General features: G+C 38.8%; 1 protein-coding gene across 1 annotated transcript; it reads right to left on the reverse strand.

The window, feature by feature from the left end:
- Positions 1-966: 966 nt before the first annotated feature.
- LOC148418620 (immunoglobulin-like and fibronectin type III domain-containing protein 1) lies at positions 967-11458 on the reverse strand. The gene is made up of 22 exons (XM_088422762.1): positions 11389-11458; positions 10773-10895; positions 10540-10679; positions 10306-10405; positions 10078-10123; positions 9803-9998; positions 9618-9731; positions 9387-9549; positions 9016-9288; positions 6368-6710; positions 6088-6214; positions 5859-6000; positions 5481-5774; positions 5112-5411; positions 4878-5054; positions 4692-4820; positions 4285-4593; positions 3607-3692; positions 3345-3537; positions 2974-3270; positions 2373-2699; positions 967-1295 (listed from the first exon to the last, which is right to left on the reverse strand). The coding sequence occupies exons 1-22, from the start codon at positions 11456-11458 to the stop codon at positions 1255-1257; spliced, it is 3990 nt and encodes a 1329-aa protein (XP_088278888.1). The 3' UTR covers positions 967-1254.
- Between the last annotated feature and the right edge of the window lie 10070 nt (positions 11459-21528).

Consider the following 21528-nt stretch of genomic DNA (forward strand, 5'->3'; position numbering starts at 1 on the left):
TTCGCGTTTTGTATCCTGAATTTTCAACAAGAGACAATATTTGAGAAAAGGGGAACCTGAGTTTTCATAAAAAGAGATGTTCGTAAGTGGAGTTAGCACAATAACATCGAATATCAAGCTTCATCTTAAGCCCTTTACACACCAGCCAGACGATGAGCCGTCGTGCCCCCCCTGCAGCATCAGCAAGAATACACCATGAACACACAACAGCTACGCCTACACTATATATATATATATATATATATATATATATATATATATATATATATATATATATATATATATATATATATATATATTTCTGTACATGGTTTTGATGTAGTACTACTCTGTGCCATAGGCGGCAATAGTCAGTGTTCTTACCGTGTGGTGTAAAGTTCACGCAATGCATTGAAGGATGCCTGTCAGTACCTTTATTTACGCACAGACATCCCACGGTGCTTTGCACAAAATGTACAGTTGTACACCATGCGGTAAGAACAGTGACTATCACCGCCTATGGCACAGCGGATTACTATATCAGACGCATGTGCAAAAGATACGTAGTATTTGGCATCAATGCAGTGTGTTCATGAGGGATTTTGCTGAATCTACAGTATCTGTCCAAGTAATAGGCCGACGTTGCAGTAAATAGTGTAGGATTGGATGCATGAAGACATTTGGGCTGTTTTTGTCCTGGTTTTTCACAAGTCTCATATCTCTCTTATCTCTTATACCTAAGAGTATATTTTGTACAGGGTGTGTTAATTCGTTGTGTGCATTCGTTAGGAGAAAGTTGTAAACAACTGATTCTGAACTATCACAGATGGTGCTTTCGTTCACAATTTTTTTTAGAAAATAGAAAATAGAAAAAAAACAAAAAAAACACAGTTGAGTTTCAAATATCAGAAAAAAGTTTAAAAAAAAAATAGTCAGGCCAGTTGCTCAATGATGCAATTTAAGAGTCAATATTTTCGTCAGGCCAGATGCTCAATGATGCAATTTAAGAGTCAATATTTTATTACCCTTTTAAATCAATGACCAGATTACACTGGTGAAACCAATGGCAATTTAACAGAAACCTTTTATAGTTGAAATTTAGAGGATTGTTTATCCATTCCATGATTTACGTATGCACACATTTCAGAAAAATCTCAATCTCATTGGGAGGTTAACTGAGGTGGAATGTCCCTTCTATAGTCTATTACAATACCTAATTGAACAGTGGGCTGTTGTGATATTGTAACTGCGGGTGAAGTCATCATAACAACATGGCTACTGTTTTTCTGCTGTAGCTTCTGCCCATGGTCTTTGTTCTGTAAATAAAGACAGAAAAAAAAGACGTTTTTAAATTATTCCGCCCACCTGAAATCTACGATTACAAAGCAATCACATGTATGATTTCGGGGTATAGCTCTTCCACACAATTTCAACAATTACTTATTGAAACACTCTTATAAAGCAAATTATATATGTATTTAAAAATGTTTAACAAATGCTATGGAATCTTGATAGGTTCTGTGTGCTCTAATTCCCCTTAGATGGCGCTAAATGTCCAACTTATGTAGCCATTATGTTGAGCATAATGTTAATGCTAAAACATTTTCAACACCACTTCTATATAATAACTCTGGCCTCCCCGAAGCGTATCCAGAAGTTTTATCTTCTCCTGAGTCAGTCGGTGCTTCTTTAGGGTCATTACAAGATGAAGGTGCAGAACACTTTGGAGGTTTAAAATTTAACTAAACCTTTCTGAGCATGCATAATGTTACCAGTATTCAGAGGTGGGCAACTTACATTTTTTTGCTGGTCTGATAGTCATAATTCGTCAGAGCCCCGCCCCCTTTCCGTCATTGTCAGTCTGTAATTTTTTTCAGCCAGATAAAATTGTAATCAACATCCGTCCGTCTGTGTACCTTCCGCCACCACTAGAGGGCGACAATTGACAATAGTTTTCTGGTCTGTCATCCGTCAGGCTTTATGCTGTGTTCACACCGACAAAGAATTGTCAACTTGTCTGAATCTCATCCGTCACATACACTACAAGTAAAATAAAGTATTGCTGAGGTTCAATTTACTGAAAAAAAAAATAGAAAATATAAACGACATTAATTTGGGAATTAAAAAAATATTTTGAATTTCTTGGACAAAAAACAATCAGAGAAATATTGCAAATTTGGGTACAGAGCCAATGGTTACTTGAAAGAGTGAACCCCCTGTAGTGGAAACGAATCCTCTTATCAGCAAGCAATATCTTCATGTAAAACATATTTAAAAAGAAAAATGACATTGGCGAGATTGTGTACAGTATGAGTTTTGGTTTTTGAAACCAGGACTAAAAAAGGGAGCTCAATTCAGCTGTTTTATAGCTGTGAATGACCTCTGTGAATTACCTCTGACGTTCAGCATCATGGAGCACTCGGCCGAACCCAGATGATTCTCAACCGCAACTTTGTATTCGCCGCCATCGTTGGCGCCCACCCTCAGGATAAGCAGGGAGCAGACACCACAAACGTTGGAAATGTAGTAGTTGCTATTGATCCTTAGGTCCATGCCTTTGTGGAACCAGGCCACGCGAGGCGCCGGGTTGCCCTTGACCGCGCAGCTCATATGACACTCGTAGCCTTCTGGAGGTGCATGGTACCTCAATGGAGTGATGAATGACGGCGCTGACAGTAAATCAACAGATTTTCTCAATGGTACAGTCACCTTGAACCCTTCTGTAGACAAAAGATCAAACAAAGTTGCTATAGTGATGCTTTAGTGAAAACTGCCAGTTACTGTCATGCATAGCATGAACAAGTGTTTTTGCAGCTGGGTTGGCTGTCGTCCCAAAGATGCACACCTTTGGACATTTACGTGCATATCAAATATTGAGTCCTAAAGGCAAACATTATTTGTGAGCTTTTTTTCAATCTCGACACTAAGGAAAGTAAGCCATGTGGAGAAAAGACCGATGGATGTAACATATTTTATATTATCAGCTGTAATTACCTCTTTCCTTCTTGATTTCAAATGCAGGTGACACAGATGGTGTCGAAAGGCCCATGTCATTCTTAGCAAACACTCTGAAATGATATTGTCGCCCAGGCACAATATCCACAACAGTAAACTTGTTGTTAAAGAGATTTTCTGCCACTATCCTCCAAGTGTGCTTTACGGAATCTCGTTTGGATATGACATAGTGCAGCCTGTCGTCCTTCATCTCATCTGGAGAGGGCAGCCAGGACAAAGTGACTGTACCAGGGACGTTCTGATTCAGCTCCACAGGACCCGGGGGCTTGGGGTCATCTGGAAGTTTTAAATAAGTGCAGATTTCTGATTAAAAAAATTTTTTTTGGTGTGTCAGTAACGCTAACCTTTACCTGTTACCCTGATCTCCACATTGAAGCTCTCTTGGCCGACGAGATTCTTGACAATAACAGTGTAGACTCCAGAGTCAGAGCGCTCAGATGTTGGGATCAACATTTGAGTAGCTTTATCGGAGTTGCTGACTGTTACATGCTTGGGGACTAAAATATCGTCTTTTAACCACAAGACCTCTGGAAAGGGTGATGCCTGTTAGGCAAATGTATTCATGAATCTACATACTCTTAATACACCATGACAATGTACAGTATTATGTACCTCAAAGGGGATGTTGAGGCGGACGGTGTTCCCTGATCTCACGACCACGAAGCTCTTCATCTTGTGGTCTTTAAACTTTGGTCTTACTTTGAGGGTATAAAAAAATATATATATATAAGTACACATTCATCTTGGTTTGAATGATATGTTCGTTCTTCACTTTTTACAATAAATATTACAAAAATAAATTACAATGTTATATGGTTGGCTGAAATTCACCTTTTTGGCACCATAAATGCAGCAGCTATGCCACTTTTATTTCAAAATTGCATAATCCTTTGAATCTCATTTCTGTCCCACTGTGTTGCAATTGATTCACCCACAGAGCAGAAGTACCACTTGTTTTGAATCCAGCAATTTCAATAGAAAACCCCACGAGCAACATGTATCAGTGTGTGACCATAACACACAGCTGGACAAAATAAAATTTGGCTTTACTACGTGTGTGTCATGCTGTCAAAATACTACCCAAGGAGTTGTGGTTTGTCGACCTCCTGACTCGGTCTTGCCGTAAACTCATAATCATATAATCAACTGCTGAACAGTGTTTCAAAACTCCTAAAAATACAGTGTAAAAACCTAAACCTAAATGATGCTTTTCTGATATGCTTGTTGTACTTTTACTGTACTGTCAGCAGACATTCATAGAAAGCCTGTCATCCAAAAGTGTATTCTTACCAGGAGGGGGCATGGCAATGATGTGACTGTCAAGGCCTTGAGGTTGTCCATCCCCTCCATAATTGGTAGCAACTACTCTCACCCAGTAGGCCGACATGGCCTTTAAGCCACGAACAGTATAGGTGGTGGGAGTAATTAGATTGACATTGCATCGGGTCCATTCTGAGCTTTCTATGGGTCTGATCTCCACATGATACCCTTTGGCTTCATCCTGTGACCCTTTGACTTCCTTGGGTTTAGTCCAAGCCAGCGACAAGGTTGTGTAGTCACTGGATGTTATTCTGAGATCCGTGACTTTGCCGGGGGGTTCTTCAAAGACAGGAATGGAGATTTTAAAGTAATAGCAGAAAAAAAATAGGATTATAGCTTTTAAAGCCATGAGAGTAAAATGCCACATGCGTACATACTCATGGGATCTCTTGCAAAAATGGTGTCACACGGATTACTTGGATCCCCAGGACCTGATAGGTTGATAGCTGACACCCTGAATTCGTATTCTGCTCCTTCAAAGACATCTTTCACCTCATACTCTGAGCCTAGTAAATACTTTTTTTATTATTTGCCCATTCTAGCCCATTAAATTAGTTTCATACCGTTTATTGGTCCTCCTTGGTTAACAAGGCTCCAGTAATTAGAGCCTTTCTTCCTTTTTTCCAAATTATAGCCCAGTATTCTGCTTCCTCCAGTATCGCATGGCGCGCACCATGTCAGATTAATGCAGTCTTTACAGACACCAACCACTTTTGGTGCTGAAGGTGCTCCCGGATAACCTGTAACAAAATCTTTCTTCAGTTTTTAAATCGTCAAGGCCCATATTAAAGACTTACGTAACATTCCGGCTGGTATGACTTCAGTCTGCAGGTAGTCACCAACACCTTCTGAGTTTCTGGCTCGGATTCGATAACAGTATCTCCTTCCAGGGTCCACATTGCAATCTTTGTAAACTGTACTGTTGCCACTGATCTCCCCGATTTTCGACCATTTGTTACGTCCAACCTGCTGACGTTCAATGATATAGTCTGTGACCGGACTTCCGCCGTTGTCCTTTGGCGGCTTCCATTTGAACTCAATAGATGTGACAGCACTCTCCAAAATGTCCACTGGTCCTTGTGGTGGTGTGGGTTTATCTGTGGATGGAGTCATTATTGTGCTACCACCAATTCAGTTCAGAATAATATTAGTTCCTTTGTACTCACCCAGGACTATAAGTTTGGTAATTGCTTCTGTTGTACCAAATTCATTCCTTATTTTTATCTTGATTTCACCACTGTCTTTCCTTTGGCATTTTGCAAGGCGTAGTTTGCTCTCCGTGTCTGATTTTTCAATTTTCACATTGAGGTTAGGCAAAAGCTCAACGTCATCCTTGTTCCAGTGAATCGATGTGGGTTCTCCGTCCGAGAATTGAAGCTTCCATTCAGCAGTCTCACCTGCTTTTACAATCACTGGCTTTGTAAATTTTACAAGTGTACTAGCATCAATCTTTGGTGGATCTTTAAGCATGAGGGAGAAAAAAATATATTTTTAAAGGTCTAAAATCCAGGATTCTTACATGCTGTGTGTACTTTTATTCTAACCTTGAATATGCAACGTGGCTTCGGATCTGCGTCCATCTGACTCAAAGCGGTACACTGCTGCATCCTCTTTATTACACGAGTCAATTATCAATTTGTGATAGGGCCCATCTTTAATAATCCTGACTCCATCCTCATTGGTGAGCTAGTCAGGTGAAAATGAATGATCCTTACAAGTGGTACTAAACAGTGTTTGGAATTAAATGAGATGATGCTGGAAGATGTTACTCACCAGTTTCCCATTTTTGTACCACCTTCCCTCAGAGTTCTCTGTGCTTAATTTACAAATTAGCTCTGCTGCTCCACCAGTAATAGCTGTGATATCTGACAAGCCACTGACAAACTGAACAGCTTGATCTATCACCATAATAAGCAGGGGAAATTAATCAGAATGGAAAACATATATGTACAATCAGATATTATATATATATATATATATATATATATATATATATATATATATATATATATATATATATATATATATATATATATATATATATACACACACCTTTTCTGCATCAGACACAGCCAGGCCTGATTGTAGTGGCTTTCTGTTTGCATCAACCTTCTGGCTTTTATCTTCTCTGCCTCGCAGGAGGTTGTTATTCTTCTCTTCTTTTCCCTCACCATGGCTCCCTTCAGTTTTCCAGCAACAGCCGTCATCAAACCTATCATCCTTGGTTATATCAGTCTTTCCGCTAGAATCATCACCCATGCCAGTGCCAATCTTCACGGGAGACTCATTTTGTCCATCCTTTTCCCCTTCTACCTTGTGCGTCAATGACTGTTTAGCAAGGTCATCCTGTTCTTCAGCTTTGGTGCGCTGAAGACCTTTATCGGACTTTGGATCAGCTAAAATAAAATTGAAACAAAGATGGTAGGATTGAGTCACATCAAATGTGTAAATGCTGAGTCCTTTTTTCTTCGAGATTTTTCCCGATCTGATCGGGGGATCGAAACTCAGGACAGGTCATGTAATGTAATGACTGGCTATGTAAATGCGAATGACGTGGGACGAACTAATTAATTGCTGTCGAGTGTTGTGGTGCTATGACGCTTCCCATGATCCTCCATGACCCCACACACTCACAGTATAGCAAAGGCGTTTTTGCATGAGTGGTTCCAGAATGACTTAGGCATACTTAGCCCTAGCCTTGTTTGGCTTGGCCTGGGCTAGGTTTCCTCTCCACTACAACCAGAACACTGGAGAATTCAAAATTTGAATTGCCATTGTGTGACGTGGCAACACCGCAAATTATATTCACTCAAATGTACAGAAGCTTTTGCACAAATTTTGGGTTTAAATAATCAAGTCGCAGCTGCCTGCTGCTCAACCACAAAAAACATAGTGCATTCAGAACACATAGGACAAAGGACAATGAGATTTAATGGTTTTAATTGTGCTTTGTAAGAATACTTAACCATATTTACAATTTCACATGCCCGTCGATTAAATATTGAAGGTTTCTGTAACAAAAAAAATCAATTTACTTGAATGTGCATAATCAAATTAAGGAGTGCAAGTCCCATCTTTATATATATATATATATATATATATATATATATATATATATATATATATATATATATATATATATATATATATATATATATATATATATATATATATATATATATATATATTATTTTTGTCTTTCTTCTAAACCATGTGCATGTTCTGTAACAACCCCTGTATTCCTTGACTGATCATGTGCAATGAGCTTTTGCTCCAAAGTAGGGATGGGCTCATCCGATCCACACTATCTGGATAGACTCCGATCCAGGCCAAAATGACTGGCTCAGTACCGTGGACCCCCGGTCTACGACGTTCCTGCCTTACATTTTTTTCAGCTTAAGAGGTGGAATGCGACGTTTTCTTGACCCCTCTTTCGGCCATGTTTTTTCGCGTTATGACAAAAAAAGCCTCCTCAAACATGGCGGTCAGTTTGCTTATGTGATTCTGCGAGACGCTCCGCACTCAAACGTACATACATGCGTCACCGCTTAGGTCACTAGAATGCTGATCTGCTTTTGCTGACCATCACGACTCCCTAAGATACTGGTCTGCTATTGGTCGGCATCACGGTTTCGTAAATGGCGGAACATTAAAGCTTTAGCAGTAAAAACATATTTATAATGCATTTTAGGGCTTAATTCAAACTTGAATTGGTTAGCCATAGGTCCCAAGATTGCCAGTGATGTTGAAAAGAGAAGTAAGAAGATGATTTATATGGAAACAAAGCTGGAGATAATCAAGAAATACGAAGAAGGCTAAACTAGGTTAAGCTACTCTCACTATGGAATATGCCCATAAAAAGCTTGTCAAGCCACTCAAAGGTAAATAAATCCTTTCTGTATCTTTTATTAATGGTGTTATTTAATTGTATACATGTAAACTAAACTATTTTGATAATTTTTTTAATATGTATTCACAATTGTTATGTTTTTACCTGGGGTTTTACACTAATTTGCTATTTAACATAAGATTGGAATGCCCTGCATATGGCGAATTTGCGAAACGATCCCAACCGATTAACCCAACGGATTAATCTCATAAACAGGGGGCCCACTATATAGGATTTTTTAGTTTTTTTTTTTTATATCATTACCAGTATAATCCTATTGTCACTTTAGCGTTACATGACATACTAGAAAGTCGTTCCGTAATTAAAACTACTGTACCTGCTCAGCAGTAAATTATCAAGTGATTCCACTCCCCTTCAATGTCCTCACTTACAAGAAAAGGAATAGAATGGACAAGAATAGTTGCATAGAGGATGTCAAGCAAAGTCCATCACTGTATCATTATTAACAACTTTTAGAGTGACCAAAAAAATTGGAATGTATTGTCTGATCCTCGAGGCTGCAAAATTGGCATGACATTTGAAAAAAAAATGGATTGAGCCATCCTTACCATAAAAAGGAAAGTGTGGATATAATAAATTGAAAGACAGGATTTGCTGTCTCGGTCACTGCTGCTATAATTTTGCATGAAGTCATTAAAACTGTACCTTAAATGTATTGTTTTGCTCTGGAAGAAATCATATCTGTTTGTTATTTTTGATGAATTGTCAACTGGCAAGGCATTTCATTAGACTCTGAATTGGCCGACAAATCAATTGGCTCGCAACAGATTTGGTTCCAAAATAGGACATACCTTCCACCACGAGAGTTGCGTTGCATGACGCAGTGCCAGCAATAGCAAAATAGCTTCCGCTGTCAGCCTCATGACAGTTTTTAATTGTTAGAGTATGTGTCAGTTTGTCTTCCGATACATTTATCTTGTGTTTATCATTATTTTCAAGTGACAAGTCTGGCGTTGACCATGTTATTCTGCGGAGGGGTGTTGACAAGACACACTGAAAAGAGGCATCTTTGTTTTTCAAGGCCTTCACATTATTAATCTTGTCTGCAAACTCCACTGTGGGCACTACAAGCAGAGAAAGTACATGGAGGGAAGAGGTGCTTTACAATTTTGCACTGTTTGATTTTCTTTACAGATAAATCAGTTGAATGGGAATTGCATACCTTGGAAATCAGTAGTAAGAACATTTGTCTCCCCAACATCTACCTGATACAAACCAGCATCTTCTGGCTGGGGATCTTTGATGGAGAAACAGTACTTGCTTCCACGTTTTTGCAGGCTATACTTGGAGTTTCCATTGTTACCATATGGGACTGTGGAACCGTCCTTTTTAACAGAGGTCAAAGAACAAAGATGTTAATTACTGTTTATTTCGAATTTGAATCATAACCCACCTTGTACAGGTAAATTGTGCTGTTAGGATCCAGTAAAGACATGTCAAGGCTGAATTCTGCATTTCCGTTCGGTTTCACTTCAATTTGTTGCACATTTCTGATATTTTCAACGACCTTGAGAAGACACAAACATCTTTTGAATTGAGTGAAAATACACATTGACAGATGTTGTGAGAATGCTGCACCTTTGCCTGTTCATCTTCTCTTTCCTTTTTCATTTGATTCAGTTTTTTCAGCAACCAGCGGAAGTCTGTAACCCCAAAGTCCAAGCATATTCTCTGATAGTCTTTCTTTGGTGCACTGAGGAGCACTTCCCAGAGTTTAGGATCAAGTTCTCCCTCTTTCTTTGGCGGCAGTTTTTTTTTCTTGGTGACAATAACACTAAACAAAAAGATTTGGTTTATACATTGTTAATGGCCAACCGCTTATGATTACATCAGGGTTTTTTTTTCACACCTACGTTTTCTTTAGCATCGCTCTGAAATCCTGTGGCGCTTGCTCCTTTCCTGAAAGAAAATCAGAGCTGAATAAACACTACGTTGCTGTGACTCAAATCTGCCTTGAGCATATCTGTGGTGATGAAAATCTTAAATCTAAACGTTGACCTTTACCGAATTTGAGCATGCATACCCTTTGTGACAATTTTTGAATTGTCAATACTGTACTGCAGAGTAAGTCTGTGTCTCACCTTTAATAACATTGAGGGTGGCAGAGCAAACAGCTGTTCCATATTCATTGGTGGCAAAGCATTTGTAAGTGTCAGCAAGGTCTGCCATTGCTTTTGGTATCTGCATGCAGAGTGCGTCATTAGGATACATAGATTAAGTACCATGTACGTACTGTACATGATTGTAATTATGTGCCTTTTCAATGCAAAGCCGTATTTTGTGTGGGTTGTGGAGTCTGTGTTTTCATATCTCACCTCAAGGATGTGTTCTTTGGCTCTTTCATCAAATCTAATCTTGTACTTTTGTGCGTCATTGAGGTCCCCCTTGTTTCGTGCCCATGTAACACTCGGTGTTGGCTCACCGCTGACGATTGCTTTGAAAAAAGCTCTTCTCCCTCAGGAAAAAAAAGAAGAAGAAAAAAAAACCAGAATGTGACATGCCTCTAAAAAAGGGGGATATTTTCCATTGTCACTTGTTTTTGTTTTACCTTCATGGACAGTCATGGCTATCGGCTTCCGGGTGAAGTCGGGTGTCGATTTTCCAGCTGGAATTTGCTGGACGACCTGGGTAATCATGACGCCATGAACCCTGGACCTCCTTGTGATGGCCACTAACAAATAAGCAAGGTTACTGATCAGTTCAAAATTGGGTGGATTTCAAACAACCCAAATACAGGATCCTTTGCTTTAAAATGATCAAGGAAAGGTTTGAACTGTTAGAATGGTTTAATCCAATGAATCAATGCAGTCATCGAATGATAAACCATATGCGCTACTGTACAAAAAGATAGCTCCGTGCCTATTTCAGTCATTGTCAATGGAACATTTAAAACAGTTAGTGCAGTTCTATAACAATTACACAAGATGGCGGCTTTGCCTTTCTGATCTTGTGAACAGTACCAGACTTTCAGACGCCATGTCCAAAAAGCAACACATGTTCGATATGGTAAATGATTCAGTCACGTCAAATAAATGATCTCTGAATGTATCGTAGTGGGTTTTTTTTTGATATAACTAAATTATATTTGAGGTTTTCATAAAATATATTAAATAGTGTGTTTAATTGTATTTTTAGATACCACTGAAAATAACACTGACATTTACCTCTCAGAATCTTGCAGTTGGCACAAAACTCCTGAGAGGCGTTGTAGTTAAATGGAGATGTGGGATACATCCGAGTCATTTGACCATTTTATGAGTTACATGAAGATGACTCAACAGACGCTTCATACAGCAGGCGTTGAAATAAACACCATCTGTTGCTATATGAGTAAAGGCATGCTTCATATTGCCACTTCATTCACTGGGACCTAAGCTTTCCCAATGACGTAGTAACGTAACATGTTTACCGGTAATTAATCAAATTTGCCATATAATACCACTGTTAAAGGGACAATGTGTAAGATTTAAACCGTTTTTCATTACGGACAGCAGGGGGTGCTGCATTGACAATTGTCCATAGATTTAACAGACATGACAGCCTTCAGAGGAGTTCCACCCACCATTTAATATAATTTAATGGTAACTAGAGCTACGATTATGTTTAAAACTTACTGTTGGTCGTTAAGAACACGTTTTTTTGCAAGTGTTTGAAATTTATAATCATTTAATTTATTCTTTTTAATGAAAAACGTCCCTGTAATCTGAATGTGGGAAATAATGTCCTTAAAATGAGATTTAATTGTTTGTAACTGGCATCGATACAGATGTAACAGTTTTAATGTTTTTTTTTGTTGTTTTTTTACAAATTATATTCCCATCCATCTGTCTACCCATCATCTTATTTAAAGCAAATTCATCAGCTGCAGAACTCTCACTACAAAGCTTTTATAAATTGTCCAAATAGTGTTTTAAGTAACGCTATAGAATATTTAAATACTTACATTACATGTGTTTTATAATCGCTTGTTGCTTAGTGATTTGTTGTTGTGTTTTGCACCTATGGGCCACTGTAGTATTCTGATTAATATTGCATTAGTAGAATAAGACTAACAAAAAGATCAATTCAGCCCTTTTCTTTCGTCTCACGGGGCAGCCGTTTAACATTCTACCGCCCCTCTGTTGTCAATCAATCAATCAATCAAATTTTATTTATATAGCCCTAAATCACCGAAGTCTCAAAGGGCTTCACAGAATGAAAAGAGGTCATACAGAGACATCTTTTCAATGTAAGGTACACAACAGCATCCCCTGTCAAAGCTCCCAGAAGGGGAAGGAAAAACTCAAAAACCCCAATTTGGGGAAAATCAGAAACCTCCAGAAGGGACCACAGGTGGGAGGAGCCCCCTTCCAGGCCCACAGGTTGAAGTGGATGCTGCATGTACCGAACACAGAAACAATATAAATTACAGAAAACATATTGTGCTATATAGTGCAGTGATGTCTTGACAGCAGGCAAAGCCATTGGGCAGGAACCATCCCGCATTCCAGCCAGGTGGACCGCAGACGGCTAGACTCCTAACCCGTGATGGTCGACCAGCGCAGGACCCAATGGAGGCGGTCAAGTCAACCCTCACCATCTAGCTAGCCCCCTCTCCCGGCCGGAAGAGGGGGGCAGGAAAAAAGAAGAAGGCTGCAGACAGGCTAATTTAACTAAATGCTTTTGAGTATAGATGTGTTTTTAGTCGGGATTTAAAGATTTCTACCGAGGTCAACTGAAATTGACGTGGCTAATCTTTTTTCTGGGTTTGGTCATGTGTCTTTCACAAGGGGAGCACGTGAACAATTTAACATCAATTTCAGTCAACAAGAGAAAGTGGTGGAATGACAAAATGGGTGTCCACTGAAGTGAATGAAAAATATGTTCTTTTGCCTCAGTTCTCCTTTTAATATGGACTCAAACAGACAAGGTCAATTGTTACCACAGTAACCTGGGAGCCCGTTGAAATGCAAAGTTTTGTACTTGATATTTATACATTGCACTTTTTTAACCTGGGTTGGGTAAACGGCACAAAAGTTATGCTTTTTCATACTCTAGTCTGACGACTACCAGTGTGAGCACAGCCTTGCTGTTTGTTCTACTTTTAAATTGTCACTACATTAGCCGTTACCCAGAGAAGGCGAGTCTTAATGCTAATAATGACATTATCGCCGGGTGTCTTTGTGAACAATGTAGATTGACGGGAGAAAAAGGTTTCCTCCATTCAAGCTGTGCAAAATGAACGAAATTGCTTTGACAACATGAGGACGCAGCTCTAAAGTGAACTTCAAAGAGAAACCAGAGCCTCCTGTTCTTTCTGAAGTCACACATCAATGTGCATATCCCAAGGTTGTCTTATTATTTTACCATTACCATTGAGAGTTTCTGCAAGATTACACGTTCATCATCACATTTTTCGGAGCGACTCGCCTCCCGTCAGAGGGCATACGCGTTGAATATTCATCAAACCTAATGCGTCATCTCTCCAGGGGGCGCGAGCTGCTGCTGTGCACTTATATCATTCGAACGCAGGCAGGACTTGCGGTAAGCGTGTTCCTCGAGCACGGATTCACACTAATCCAAAGTCTGCCAGGACGACGGCCGCTAGTTTAGTTCTGCATACCAAACGCTATTCTTTGATTTGGACTTCCAGCGGGCTCGAGGAGCCATGAGAATTGGTTGCCTGTATCAAGCTGATATCCACGTCATGCCGAGACACTAATGCAGGCATCACGAGTCAATGTTTCTGTCTGCAGGTTGACTTGTCAGTGAAATACAGCCTAATTTTCTTCCATTAGGATAAGACACGGTTAAAACAGTTGACTGGACTCTAAAATAGACTCATGAAAATCCTACCCTTTCCCTGCTCCTTGGTTGGTAAACTCATTGTTTCAGTGTATCTGTGGGGCAAAGGATAACAAAGTGGCAAATAAATGAGAATAATATCAGTGCACCGATCTTTACATTTGCAGAAAGCCTGATAGTAAAACTGAACGTAAATCAGGGAAAGAAAATCATCACAAACCCTAAAACACTGTAAAAAAAAAAAAAACACACAAAGCACACATTTTATAAATACTTGATGTTTCTATATATGAGTTATTATGCACTGTAAACATGGACAGTAAATATTGGGTCATGGGCCACAGAAGTGGATGAGAGCAGACCTTAAGGAGTTGTGCCATCTTTGTGTATTACATTTGGCAAGCTATAATATCAGTTTATCACAGTGAGGGATGCCTAGACTCACCACGGCACCATGAGCGTGGAATGTGAAACCCCCATTGACCGGACCACCAAGATCCCTTGGGGTCAAATACTTGCTCAAGGGGTGTGAAGCAAACATAGGATGTGCACTGAACCTCTTCAATAAACAGTTATTCTGGTTCACGTTGATTTTATGTTACCATCTTCGGTCCACTTCTTTTGGGAAACGGTTTGACCACCAAATGAGAAAAAGATGATTCACTGTACAATGTTTTCTTGTATATAAAAAAAATCTAATATAACAAGCTCAGAGACTTTGTGTCTGTATGGAAAATGCATTCAAACTCCAAATGCCCCTAAAGTTGATTAAATTTGGAGCTCAATACCTGAAAAATCAGATAAAATTCAAATCTGCAAAAATTTAACAGAGGCAGCTGGTTTGATGAAAGTGACTACTTTAATCCCATTTTTTTTTTCCAATTCTAATATTAGAATTGAAGAAGTGTTAATTAAGGTGATAAATCTTCAACATTTAGGAACAGTCCACTTGCCTTCATTCAAACAGATTCCCATTGCCTGATTGCCGGTGGACATTGGGAGTTGATACCACTCTCATGCAAGCTCTTAGCACAGCCTCTAAGACCGTGAGAGAATTGCTCTGCATATATCTTCTTGTTCCCACATCATGTTGTCTCAGTGTCCTCATAAGTGATCGTTTGATTTAAATCTACTCTAATTAAAGCATTGTGCTTGTGACGAATGTGTTTTATCTTTGACTTACCTTTGAAGTTATTTAAGTAGCCAAGGCGCAAAGTGTTTTTTTTAATACTGTATATAAGGATGTAATTATCTTTTCATTTTAACTTAATAGACCATAAGAGAGAGTAGTTAATGAAAAATGTATAAAAGCATTAATTCATTTTGAACAGTCATATGTAACTGCAAATTCTAACTAATATTTAATTTCAGTTAGATCTGAAGAGAAGATTTGCTCAAAAACTCATCTTCCACAAATATCTACAATCTGCCAAGAACGCAGGCTTCAAAAGGTCACCCAGGGAAATGTGTTTAGTCATTTGTTAATCTATATCGGTACAGTGTTATTGAAGGATCTCAACACTACAAACTTAACGTAGGCATGCATGCAGTAACTTTGTTTTGTTCACTTACAGTAACATGCATTCCAGTAGCTCTTTCGTTCTATTTCTCAGAAAAAAAACGTGTTGAAAAAAATGTTAAAAGAATCCATCTCCATTTTGAAAATATATTTCATCCCTTTCCCATTCATTAGTTTATGATGCAAAACATTCTTAAAATATTCTCAAAACGTAATTCAACCAGAATCAGAAGTCAACGTGACTTACTTTTAACGCTTGGTTGTCTTTGCTGTGCTGTCTGTTACCTAGTCCGTTTTCTTGACTTTATCAAAAGTCCAGGGCAACGGAGCCCCTTTTTGTCGGGCAATAAAAGGGTGAAACCCCTACATGGTTGAAATGTAGTTGGTAAAAAGCCATTTTACAGGAGCAGTAAAGGCCGGTGGTTCCTTTTACGCATCTAATGAAAGCGATAGCCTCACATTTGGACTGGAAACATAATCGTGACTTAATCTGCTATTGGCCACATTCAACAAACAATATACACCGTTAATGATGACAAAATGAAACCTTTGATGACAGGCGTTTTACTATTTGGACAACAGATTGATGATACACAGTATTGGGCGGTATGCCATTCATGCATTTGAGCAGCGTATTTCTCTGATGCCTAGGCCAAGGAGCTACGTTTGCCCTCTACTGTAACTTCCACAAAGCGTTGATCCCCAGTGTACCCGCTGGCAGCCTTACAGTGTCCTTGTAATGTGAGCTTTCCACTCAGGACTTTAAGGGCTGATAAACGTTAACATGAGCCGTTTAGTCACACTCAAAAGTGTCGATGAAAAATCTCACAGCATCCGCTTTCTGTCGGGCAGGTCATGCGGCGTTATAAAAAGATGACGACTTACGGGGTGCAAGTGTGTTGAGCACGACTGGGGGTTCATATTGTCTGGGGTTAAGCTCATCCAGAATGCTTGAATGGTCACCTAGATATCAAAAGGTACCCCATGGATAAAATAATGGTGGAATAAACAATAGTGGAAATAAACAAAAAATTAAGACCATTAAGAACATTTTACATCTGAAAGAATTTAGACTGGTAGTTCCCTTAAGATAATAATAGATAGTTTGACAAATAGTATTTAGTCTTAAATCTGTAACCAAAGAGTTTCTATTGGTCATTTTACTGCCGTGTTAAATATGGAAAGCCAATAAAAATTGGCCAGACAGTTCTTAAGCCTTCATAGTCTCTTGTGATCTATGAGGTGTCATTTGTCCATGCGTTTCAGCCACATAAAAATATAACATTGTGCTCTAAACATCTGTTGAAATTTGTTAATGAAGAATACTGTGGAATGTATAAACTGGAACATCCCTTATTTTGTAGAATCAACAAAATCTCTAGGGTGAAACCTTGAAAGTCTCAAAGAAGTTGGAGGAGGTAGAATATTGTCCTGACTGACCACCGCATAGTTTACTGGACTTCACCAGATCATGTGATCTTTTTCAGTCAGTAGTGAATGTCTAAACTAATAATGCAGCTCATGTGTTTTCTTTATGCTCTCTATAGTAAGCCAAGCTTTTCTCACTATAGGTAGCATAGGCACAAAAAATAAACTATATATATATATATATATATATATATATATATATATATATATATATATATATATATATATATATATATATATATATATATATATATATGAAACGGAAGGAAGGAATGTTGTGAAGACTTTGCAAACTTTATCTGTTAGACATAGCTTCTAAAACTGCTAGTAGCGGTAAAGGAAGAAGTAAGAGGATGATGACAATAGAAACGAAGCAGGAGATAATAAAAAAAAAAAAAACACTGACACCGTGACTGAAAAAGAGTGACTGTGACATTTTAAGAGCAATAGCATACCACAGTTACTGTGCTTACTTTGCGGGTTGGTCTCTATTCCCCTCCGCCTCCACCCAGCACAAGTTACGTCGCTCCAAAGGTCAATGTCATTTATCCTTCGCATATGTTGTTCAATTTAACTGTATATTAGGTCACGTTACTTACTTTTAATATGTGTATAAAGTCGTGATGTTTTTACCTAAGGTTTCTGCACGCGTTGCACGCATTCACGAATTAACACAGGTTTGGAGTTCACGAATTAACATAGGTTTGGAGTGCCCGCCATACGAGGCCAGTGGGCCCGTGGGCCCCCGGGTTACGAACTTAATCCGTTCAGCGGCTACGCTCGTAACTCGAACTGCTCGTATGGCGGGCACTCCAAACCTATGTTAATTCGTGAACTCCAAACCTGTGTTAATTCGTGAATGCGTGCAACGCGTGCAGAAACCTTAGGTAAAAACATCACGACTTTATACACACATATATATATATATATATATTATATATATATATATATATATATATATATATATATATATATATATATATATATATATATATATATATATATATATATATATATATATATATATATATATATATATATATATATATATATATATATATATATATATATATATATATATATATATATATATATATATATGTGTGTGTGTGTGTGTACGTTGCATTCATTCTATTTCTGATCCTGAAACACAGATCCAAAAACGGGGCATTTTTCTGTTTTAAATAATTGTAGCCGTTTTCCATGAAAATACAACAAAGAAATTGGATTATGTGTTTTTTTTTGTAATGTGAATATCTTGTTTTCACAGATAAATATGAAGAATCCAATATACGTTCATCCAACATGTAAAAATGTGGGCTATTTCAAAATCTCTCTAAAAAAAAAGGAGGTAAACCAGAAGCAGTGTTTTAACTCCACCTTAGTGGTAGTGCTAACATATAAGCAGGTTGATTGAGTGTTGATTGATTGAATGTGTCCCCTGAACCAACAAGAAATTCAATAAGAGTAATGATAGTTGTGAAGTTTTTCACCAATTTATTTGATGTACAGTGAGGATGTTCTGTAAAGAGTATGAGGTAATCTTTGCACGTCGCAAGTATCCAGAGGAATAGTTCCGACACAAAATTGGCGGATGCTATCAACAACGCGGTGAAAATGGTTCTGCACTATATCCTGTAACTTCTGGACACTGCAGGGACCTGTAGGATTCTGTTAGTAGACTTCAGCTCGGTCTTCCACACCATCCCCCCGCACATACTGGAGCTTTCCCCTCCACTGCGGGTGCCGGACTCCACCTGGATCACGGACTTCCTGACAAACATATCGCAGCGGGTGAAGCTGGGCAAGAACATCTACAGTCTGAAGTTCACTAGAAAAGGCACCCCTAAGGGCTGTGTTCTCTCTCCACTATTGCTTTCCCTGTACACCAGTGCTTCTCAAATAGTGGGGTGGGCCCCCCTGGCGGGGCGTGAAGTGATACCAGGGGAGCGTAGATGACCCCAGGGAAAAGGACTTGTGAAGTTGACATGTGAAGTTCAATTGTAATTAAATAAGAATTTTCATTTTTCACTTTTTTCTTTTTTAAGTTTCAGGCACTTTGATGCACTTAGTCAATTTTTTTTCAGTTTTACACTATGCTGTAACCCATTTAAACCCTATAAAATAGATAGTGGATGATAATAGATAGTGGATGTTAAAGAGGATACCGGTTTAGATATACGTATACAATTTTATAGATAATAACCTTATTTATCGTCAGTGCATGGGGGGTGGTGGCCAAATATGATTGCGAAGCACTGCTGTACACCAACAGCTGTATCTCTCGCCAGCCGTCAGTCAAGCTTCTAAAGATTGCGGATGACACCACCCTGGTGGGCCTTACCTCGGGGGAGGATGAGTCTGCTTACAGGAGCAAGATTTGGCGGCTGCTGAGGTGGTGCAGCTTTTATAACCTGGATCTCAACACTATCCAAATAGTGGAAATGGTGGCGGGTTTCAGGCGGAAGGGAACCCCCTCTTCCAATCCACTTGGGAGGTGTCCGTGTGACCATGATGGAGTCTACTGTTTGCCTGGCCCAACTATCTGTTGGGACCTGACAGACACTGCTGACCAGACACTCTTCAACACCCTCCCCATAGTAGGTGGCTACGGCTGCCCGTAACCATCCATAACCACCACAGACTCCGTTTTTTTCCCCTCAGCAGCATTAGTGACAAATGACTCAATAATCTGAATCTAAATAAGTACTGCAGTCACGCCAGCCTCCACGCGAAAAGACCAAGTCAAGGGAAAGGGGAAAGGATCGTCTGATGCTCATTGGCGGCACTTCACCTTCATGAGCAGTCTATTATTTCATGTTGCTATGCTGATTTTAAATTAACTTTTTTTTTTAAATGTATCTCTAAGAATGAAACCAACCTTATGATGCGAGTATGGAGCTGGAATGGAGAGCTCGAGGTGGCATGCGAGGGAGAGGGCGAGCGAGTGAGAGGGAGTGAGAAGGACAGGGGCGGAAGTTGTTGTTGAGGCAGAAGAAAGAGTTGAAGAGACATCCATGTGGGAGTGCTGTTTAAAAAGGAAAAAAGGGAGGGCTCCAAGCGAGAGCCATTTATTTTGAAGGTCATCATACCGAGGATGAAAGAAATTTGGGGCAGCTGGCTTGTCTTCGCCTTTACATGTGGAGCCTGGCTCGATCGCAGTAATATTTTGGCAACTTTGTCCACAATCATGTTGGTTTCCTTGAGCATAAGTCGTTTGTCTCCTTTAAAAAGGATGTAAATCGAGCACATTGTACAGGATCAGTCAATTGACAGGATAATGGCTACTGGCTACAGAACTACTGCACATCTTGTACGAACTAACCTGGATGAAACATGTAACAATTGAAAATTGAACATTGGAAATTTAAATATAAAAATTCAAACCCGTTCCATCAAACTCCATATATTTTATTAATTTTAAAAAGGGTTGTTAAAACGGTTATCCTATTTGTGTTAAAACAAAACAAAACATGAAAATACAAACCTAAATTAGTTTTTTGATTTTTAAGAAATAAAAATAGAATGAATGCAAGGTACACGGACCTAGAAGTTGTTCAAAGTACCAGCCCTGGAATTCACCCGAAAGTGGCTATTTCCAACCAAAAAAGGTGATTTTCTCTTCTGTCTTCTGTGTAGTCTTTCAGACCTTTTCATTCATCCTGTGATATTAGACATTCTGTCTCTTAAATATGTGTTTTTCAATGAAGCATATGTGTCATTTGCAGGGGCCACTCCTGAGTGTGTTTTTTGTGATAGTGTTTTGGACCCCAAGTCCATCTACATTTTCAACAGTAGTCACATGCTTGCAAAAATTGATGAGTTTTTAGGCATGTTGAACTACTCCAAAAGATGATTCATTCATCAGAATGAAGTAGAGGCGGGCCTTTGTGTGGGCTAGTGCTTAGACCCTGATGATGGACAACAAACATGAGGTGATTGAGCTTTCTCCACAGCTGCCTCCTTTCTGCGAAACTCATTTTCAAAACACATTTTTCACTGTACCATTCTGCCTTTGTCCAAACCCACTCCCAAAGCTCATTATTTAAAAAACGGCTTTTATTGTTGCTGTATCTATATTTTTCATTGTTTTGACTCTGTAATGATTTCAGTAATGTTATAATTAGTAATGTTAATATTATTCATCTTATTCTCTAGCCCATCTCCCCCCTTCTTGTTCTTTTCCAGCTCTTTAGTCTTCCGTCGTAAGTAAAGCCTTTTTAGATGAAAATAGAAATTGTGTCATGCTCTTCTGGATTCTCAGAAAGTAAAGTTGGCTAACCTGACAAAAATGAGGTAAAATGTGCTGGTAATGGAGTTTTATAATACATGTTCAGTTAAGAATGCTGAACATTGTTAAAGTTAAAGCTCAGTTCAGTATCCACTGAATTGAACAACAGTTCAGCAATATTCCACATATAAAATCAATAAGAACAAACATTTTGATGATTTATTCATCATGATTTCCGAAACATTTCTCTTACATCTGTAGCATTTCAAAGAAATAACTTAAAATTCCAATTACAGTAGTTAAGATCACTTGTTTTCCTTTACATGATTATTGCTTGTTTCT

The sequence above is a fragment of the Hippichthys cyanospilos genome, chromosome 9 (genome assembly GCF_059441005.1).
Source record: "Hippichthys cyanospilos isolate Australia breed blue-spotted pipefish chromosome 9, RoL_Hcya_1.0, whole genome shotgun sequence".
NCBI classification, from domain to species: Eukaryota; Metazoa; Chordata; class Actinopteri; order Syngnathiformes; family Syngnathidae; genus Hippichthys; species Hippichthys cyanospilos.

What these genes read in the sequence shown, in the direction of transcription:
- LOC148418620 (XM_088422762.1), bottom strand. Translation starts at nt 11,458, where the DNA reads ATGTATCCCACATCTCCATTTAACTACAACGCCTCTCAGGAGTTTTGT. An exon ending in GGTACAAAAATGGGAAACTG is followed by an intron (nt 6,001 to 6,087) that starts GTGAGTAACATC and finishes TCACCTGACTAG; the next exon opens with CTCACCAATGAGGATGGAGT. An exon ending in CATACCAGCCGGAATGTTAC is followed by an intron (nt 5,055 to 5,111) that starts GTAAGTCTTTAA and finishes ATTTTGTTACAG; the next exon opens with GTTATCCGGGAGCACCTTCA.